The sequence below is a fragment of the Amphimedon queenslandica genome, unplaced genomic scaffold (assembly GCF_000090795.2).
Source record: "Amphimedon queenslandica unplaced genomic scaffold, v1.1 AMPQUscaffold_13426, whole genome shotgun sequence".
In the NCBI taxonomy this organism is placed as follows: domain Eukaryota; kingdom Metazoa; phylum Porifera; class Demospongiae; order Haplosclerida; family Niphatidae; genus Amphimedon; species Amphimedon queenslandica.
In genome coordinates, this window is record NW_003546338.1 from 235,235 (window position 1) to 241,782 (window position 6,548).

At 33.2% G+C, this 6,548-nt stretch overlaps 2 protein-coding genes and 1 long non-coding RNA gene across 3 annotated transcripts in view; 2 read left to right on the forward strand and 1 right to left on the reverse strand.

Moving 5' to 3' along the window:
- Positions 1-83: 83 nt before the first annotated feature.
- Positions 84-1,065, reverse strand: LOC109581667 (uncharacterized). Its single transcript, XM_019995983.1, has 4 exons — positions 1,002-1,065; positions 773-955; positions 599-727; positions 84-482 (listed from the first exon to the last, which is right to left on the reverse strand). Exons 1-4 carry the CDS (start codon positions 1,063-1,065, stop codon positions 283-285), a joined length of 576 nt encoding a protein of 191 aa, XP_019851542.1. The 3' UTR covers positions 84-282.
- Positions 1,066-1,426: 361 nt separating this feature from the next.
- Positions 1,427-4,529, forward strand: LOC109581665 (kelch domain-containing protein 1-like). The gene is made up of 9 exons (XM_019995982.1): positions 1,427-1,520; positions 1,647-1,944; positions 1,988-2,226; positions 2,322-2,482; positions 2,583-2,753; positions 3,054-3,195; positions 3,663-3,749; positions 3,928-3,960; positions 4,028-4,529. Exons 1-9 carry the CDS (start codon positions 1,511-1,513, stop codon positions 4,321-4,323), a joined length of 1,437 nt encoding a protein of 478 aa, XP_019851541.1. The 5' UTR covers positions 1,427-1,510; the 3' UTR covers positions 4,324-4,529.
- An 840-nt stretch (positions 4,530-5,369) lies between these two features.
- Positions 5,370-6,548, forward strand: part of LOC109581681 (uncharacterized) — a 3,596-nt gene continuing 2,417 nt past the window's right edge. Inside the window, exon 1 of the long non-coding RNA XR_002184727.1 lies at positions 5,370-5,454. This is a non-coding gene — a long non-coding RNA (uncharacterized LOC109581681). The remainder of the gene's footprint in view (positions 5,455-6,548) is intronic.

Sequence of the window (6,548 nt, forward strand, 5' to 3'; positions counted from 1 at the left end):
AACAGCATAGGACTTCTTCTACAAAAATGGTCATGTTGGTCAATATAATTAAATAAGTATCAAAATATTAATTTAAAAGTGATAAAAGTACAGGAAACACATGTGCATACTCACAAAAGAGTTTTATAATCACTTTAAAACAACCAATTGTTCATACAATTATGAATGTTATGCAAGAAATGTAATGCATGATTAGTAAATAATTGTGCATGTTTCTCCTACACATATTCAATCAATCCTTTTAAAGCAATGAATAATAAAAATAATGATGATGTACTAGCGTCATACACACCAGATAAATTCATATCCATTATCAGTTTCTGTTTGAGCATAAGCAATGCCACTATCTGATGTGTGCAATGTATTAACGAGTTTTGTACCATAAGCTGAATTCTCTTTCACACTTGGTGACGATATGATTGATGGATATACTGATTCCGTTGGAGTATCAGTCAAGACAACAACTACATCGTCATTTATTCCTAGGAACAAAAATTAATAATATTTACCTCATGATAATTATTTAAGTAATCTGATTAAAATTAATTTAATAGTAGCTCTAGCTAGAATGAAAAGCAGTTGAATGTGAGTGTCTTACCATATCCACACCTTTTACCAATTAAAATGACAGCCCCAACTATTAGCAGTACTAATAATGTTAGAAAGATTGTTCCTCCAATGCATACTACAATACCAACAAGACCTGATGGAGATAGTTCACTTGTAGCTATAAAATTTAATGTGATTCTAATAAAATACTATTTTTTCTTACTAGATCTAGATTTAGTTGATGGTGGTAATGTGGATTCTGGTGAAACAATAAAATTTGTTAGTGTAGATGCTGATGTTGAAGTTACAGATACTAGTGAGCTGGATTCAGTTGTTAATGAATATGTGGTTGTATTTATTTTAGATGTTGCTTGTATGGATATCAATGATGAAGAGTCTGGATCTCCTATAATGATAACAGTAAGTGGTTTATCTATAGTATTTTAATTTACCATTTATTATTTGAAGTAAGAGAGAAAGAATAAAGAAGAAAGCCCAATGAAATCTGGAGTACATCTTTCTTTACTACAGATTGTTAACTATTGGAATGAGCATGTAATAATTCACTTCCTGTTGAATAAACAGCAGGTAAGCAACTAATTTGTAGCTGTGTTATAACATAGATACTGTAGATACAGCATAAATATAATACACAGACCTGTGTATTAGGTGTACAGGTACACCTAATACAGGTGTAACATAATAGGTGTATAGACCTTTGTAGAGGTCTATGTATTATAGTCTATAGGCTATTTATGGTATACAGTATCTGTGGTTATAATGATATTCACGGATACCATATATGAATTGTCCCACTACCATTGTGGAATGTGTGGTTATTATAAGCAAGAGTAGATATGCTGAGAGGCTTGCCCCTAGGCCTAGTCCAAACACCTGAGCTGGCAGCCATAGAGGTAGACTGTAGACATAGTATTTATGCTGTAGAGGCCGTTCACTGGAGATGTCATCAAGTAAGCGACCTATTCTCTTTCTTATTCTTTACTCATTTGTATCCTCTGTTTATCATATAACTATTGACTATAAATTACTGTTACCTCAGTCTTGTTAATGATTTCTATGCATATATATATATATAGTCTATCAACCAGTGAAGAGGATTGGTCACTCTAGTGTGCAGGTAGGAGACTACCTGTACATCTGGGGTGGTGGGGAACAACCTGGTCTCCCTGGAGTACACAATAATAAAGAGAAAAAATCAATGTGTTCTGTAGTGGAGGTCTGTCATGTACCAACTGGTATGTGGGTACAAAAGCCTACCACTGGTAACCCTCCACTTGGTGTTGAGGGATATACTGCTGCTGTCATTAGAAATGAGTTATTCTTTTTCGGAGGCTATTGTGGTCATCTTGGCTGTTTTCATAATAGTTTATACAGGTAAACATCAATATTTTACTTATTATTATAATATTTTATACAGTTTTAATGTTGATACCTTTAATTGGAAGGAACTTTCTCCTACTACATCTCATCACAGTCCTATGATGAAGGATAACTGTGCCATGGTTGCATTATGCTTAAATGATGAGGACTATCTTGCAGTAATTGGAGGAGCTGGATCATCTTCTAATAATACCCGACCACAACCTGGTGCCCAGTACAGTGGAGATGGTGATTTGCAACGTTGCAATGAAGTACATATGTACAGATTAAAAACTGGTACAGTTGTCTAGCTTTATTGTACATGTACAATGTACATGTGTGTGTGTGTGCATGTGTGCTATTTAATTATTTTTAGCTACTCTTGTTTTTAGGTAAATGGACTTCACCAACTGTCACTGGAGACAGACCACCTCCTATTAGTGCCTTCACTTTAACATCAATAACTAATACCACTGCTATATTGTTTGGTGGTAATTTTGGTGACAGAAGGTGTGATGATGTATATGTATTTCAATTTACTGATACATCTGTGGTGAGTATATTATTAGTATAACTGCATTAATAACGTATTAAATGTATGTATGTGTGTGGTGAGTGTGATTATGTTAATTAAATATTTTTCATTATTTTAGAATTGTACAAAGTTTCCTAATCCTAGAGGATCAGTACAATGGCCTAAGGGGAGAAGTGATCATTCCAGTGTATTGATCAACTGTAGCTCAGGACCACACGTAGTAGTGGTGGGTGGATTAGGTACCAAGGACTGTTGGTTGTTGAATAACAAAATGAAATGGAAACAACTGGTAAGTATAATATAATTGTGGTGAGCATGAGTGAGTCCTACCACTGTGATCTATTTGCTTGTACATGTACATGTACATGTATGTTACTCCTTAATGATAATCAATTTAATACAATGCAACTAGTTAGTATAGATGCATGTACATATGATAAAGAAATGTAAGATTACATGTATATGCTCTGAGTAGAAAGAACTCATGAAGCTTGCCTTTGTTATCATTTGTGAGTGTGATTGACGATGGAGGAGAAATGACGAATAGGGAAAATCATTTTTATTCACCACATTATTTTAAATTATATAGACTTATATACCAGACAGTGTCACTGATAGATCTTTTCATTCTCTCTCAGTTTGGAGTGAGACACCTACAACTCACTGGATAATTGAGTTTGGAGGATGGAGAGATGGTTCATTTCTCAGTGAAACAAAATTTATTGAAATCAGTGAGTATGCAACATTTAAGGTGGATTCTCAATATGACACATGCTCTAGTGTCACAACCAGAGGTGCTGTATAAACAAATGGGAGCATGTGTCAACGCGTCAGATTAAAAAAATTCTATTCTGATGCATTAACGCATACTCCCATTGGTTTATACAGCACTTCTGGTCATGAAACTAGCGCATAAAAAGCAATGCCTCATACTGAGAACCCAATTTTAGTAGATAGTAATTATTATAGTAATAAGTAATTATTAGTAATTATACCATGGTGCGTGGGTGGTTACCATGGAAACCTTTGATGTTTAGCGGGAGTTATATGCTCATAACCACCCTGCAGACAGTGTGGGTTTTCACAGTTTACTACGCCCTCAACCACTTATCTCGAGGGAGTTATGTACCCATACCCACCTCCAGACAGGGATGTATCCTACACTTATTATTATTATTAGTATTATTATTATTATTAGTATCGAGTACTGGTGACTTAGTAGTACAGTCAGTACTGGACATTAATGAATATCAGAAGAGAAGAGTACTGGAGGGACTTGCTAAAGGTACATACATCACTCATACATGTACATGCATGTATACTTGTAGTGTATGGAATTCCCCAATGATAAAACCATATCACCAATTATGTGAATGATTTTGATAATGTGCATGTATTGTATTGTAATAAGTATAATATACAATATTATACTTCACTTAAGTACTTGTATCATTAATTTGTAGTTCATATAACTAAAGATCCTGCATTATATAAAGGTAAGACTTTATGAACTACTGAATTATTTTTGACCTAATGAACTTATACATGTAATTATTTGTACAGACATTCTGGACAAGAAGCCACAAACTTATGACCTCCTTAGATTATTCAACAGTTCTGCTGCCCATTACAAAGTTATTGGTATTGCATTATCAGTTCCAGTTCGTGACCTCTTACCATATCCAGAGGCTACTACTGATAACCTAATACTAGTGTTCCAGAGATGGATAGAGTCTGATAAAGGAGTGACCTGGAGGAAAATACTTCAAGTTTGTGAAGATTATCCAGACCAACTAGGACAAGCAAAAGCTGAAGTGAAAGGATTCTTATCATCAGACCGAGCCCGTAATAGTTATTAAGAATAACATTGCCTGTGCCAGCTTGTGTGACTGTTTTTATTGTTATTAGACAAGTGTGCATAGTTTAATTTTTATATATCCTTCTAGCTGATTGTATGGTTTTTTGCAAGTAACTCGTACTGGCCCTCTCATAGTTGCATGAAACTCTTTTCTGCTGTCAGTACTTGTGCAATTTGTATAATATTTGTTAAGTTTGTCAAGTATCAGTGAGTATACATAACTGAAAGATATTCTTACTATAATGTAACTTACGCTTTAACATGTTGTTGAAGTAACCAGCAAAAGATAACGGTTTCTGATCTCAAGTGAATTACAGTTTTTCTTGTTATAGTGTTAGTATAGAGTATTCACATGACTATAGAACATTATTTTGATGCATACTACTCCTTTTCATATGCTGTAATAATTTTTTAATATTAGCCAATGCATTAGAAAACTCCATTGTACTTGTAACTCTTATTAATACATGTAGATAGATACCAAAAACACATAAACTTATTGGGAGTAAACTTATTGAAGCAGATGAACCCTCCTAATTCATAAACAATTATACATATCTAATGCATACATATCCTACCATCTTTGACAGTATACTATAATATTTATGGTAAGAGTTTTGTACCATAAACTGAATTCTCTTTCACACTTGTTGATGATATAATTGATGGATTCATTGATTCCGTTAGAGTATCAGTCAAGGCTACAACTACATTGTCATTTATTCCTAGGAATAGAAGGTAATAATATTACCTCTTTATATTCATGCAATCTGATTAAAATCAATTGAATATCTAGTAGCTCTATCTAAAATGAAACAGTGTGAATGTGAGTGTCTTACCATATCCACACCTTTTACCAATTAAAATGACAGCCCCAACTAGACGTCTATTAGCAGTACTAATAATGTTAGAAAGATTGTTCCTCCAATGCATACTATGATACCAACAACAAGACCTGCTGGAGATAGTTCACTTGTAGCTACAAAATTTAATGTGATTCTAATAAAATTTTATTAGATCTAATTGTTATTTTTTCTTACTAGATCTAGATTTAGTTGATGGTGGTAAAGTGGATGCTGATAAAACAAAAAAATTATTAGTGTAGATGCCGATGCTGAAGTTACAGATACTAGTGAGCTGGATTCATTTGTTAATGAATATGTGGTTGTCTTTATTCAAAATGTTGCTTGTATATGGATACCAATGATGAAGAGTCTGGATCTCTGGATCTCCTATAATGATAACAGTAAGTGGTTTATCTATAGTATTTTAATTTACCATTTATTATTTAAAGTAAGAGAGAAAGGATAAAGAAGAAAGCCCAATGAAATCTGGAGTACATCTTTCTTTACTATAGATTGGAATGAGACTTGCCTCTGAATCTTTAATAAATGATTCACTTCTTGTTAAACAACAGGTAAGCAACTAGACATGCCTTTAAATTTATGTATAGCAAATTATGCTTTAACTGATGGTGAATTTTTTTTAAAGCAAATTTTAGTAAATTCATAGATTTATAACTGGAAATTTGGTAGTAATTTTAACTTTAGAGCAGTCAATAATAATACCTATTAGCAATAAATTTGACAACTGGTCATAGAACATGCAGCATAACGAATGAGATTACTGATAATTAGACAAACTACTTGTCAAATTTTTTTACCATAATTACTAGAGTAATTTAAATTAAAAAAATTTAGAATATAATCCTGTCAAGCACCAGTTAGTAGACTCTACATTAATTGTCTTTAGCATCCATTCAATGTCTATTCATCCAATAATAGGATCGACCTCATCGTTATTGGCGTCACCATTATTGTTATTAGCTTCATTGTTATTATTATTAGCTCCATCATTATTGGCTCTATCATTATTAGCTCCATCATTATTGGCTCCATCGTTATTGACCTCATCATTATTGACTCCACCATATTGAGGCCCATCGTTATGGGCCAAAATTAAATGATTAGCCTCACAATTATTGTCATTATTGGCTCCATCATTATTGGCCTTACCTTTCCATGGTTTCTTCCAGCAGCAAAATGTCATGATTAATGTAACAATTAAGACACAAATGATAGAAATAGTAGCTGCAAGTATAGTTTTATCATAATTTTTTGGACAATTAATGGGTATAGATGATGAGTTTAATCTTAAGAATCCATTGCCATCAGGGTATGGAACCATCACTGAGCATGAGTAATTCCCTTTGTTATCATCTGTAAC

What these genes read in the sequence shown, in the direction of transcription:
- LOC109581667 (XM_019995983.1), bottom strand. Translation starts at nt 1,065, where the DNA reads ATGTACTCCAGATTTCATTGGGCTTTCTTCTTTATTCTTTCTCTCTTA. An exon ending in ATCAACTAAATCTAGATCTA is followed by an intron (nt 728 to 772) that starts GTAAGAAAAAAT and finishes TAAATTTTATAG; the next exon opens with CTACAAGTGAACTATCTCCA. An exon ending in TGGTAAAAGGTGTGGATATG is followed by an intron (nt 483 to 598) that starts GTAAGACACTCA and finishes TTTTGTTCCTAG; the next exon opens with GAATAAATGACGATGTAGTT.
- LOC109581665 (XM_019995982.1), top strand. An exon ending in TTTCATAATAGTTTATACAG is followed by an intron (nt 1,945 to 1,987) that starts GTAAACATCAAT and finishes TATTTTATACAG; the next exon opens with TTTTAATGTTGATACCTTTA. An exon ending in AACAAAATTTATTGAAATCA is followed by an intron (nt 3,196 to 3,662) that starts GTGAGTATGCAA and finishes TATTATTATTAG; the next exon opens with TATCGAGTACTGGTGACTTA.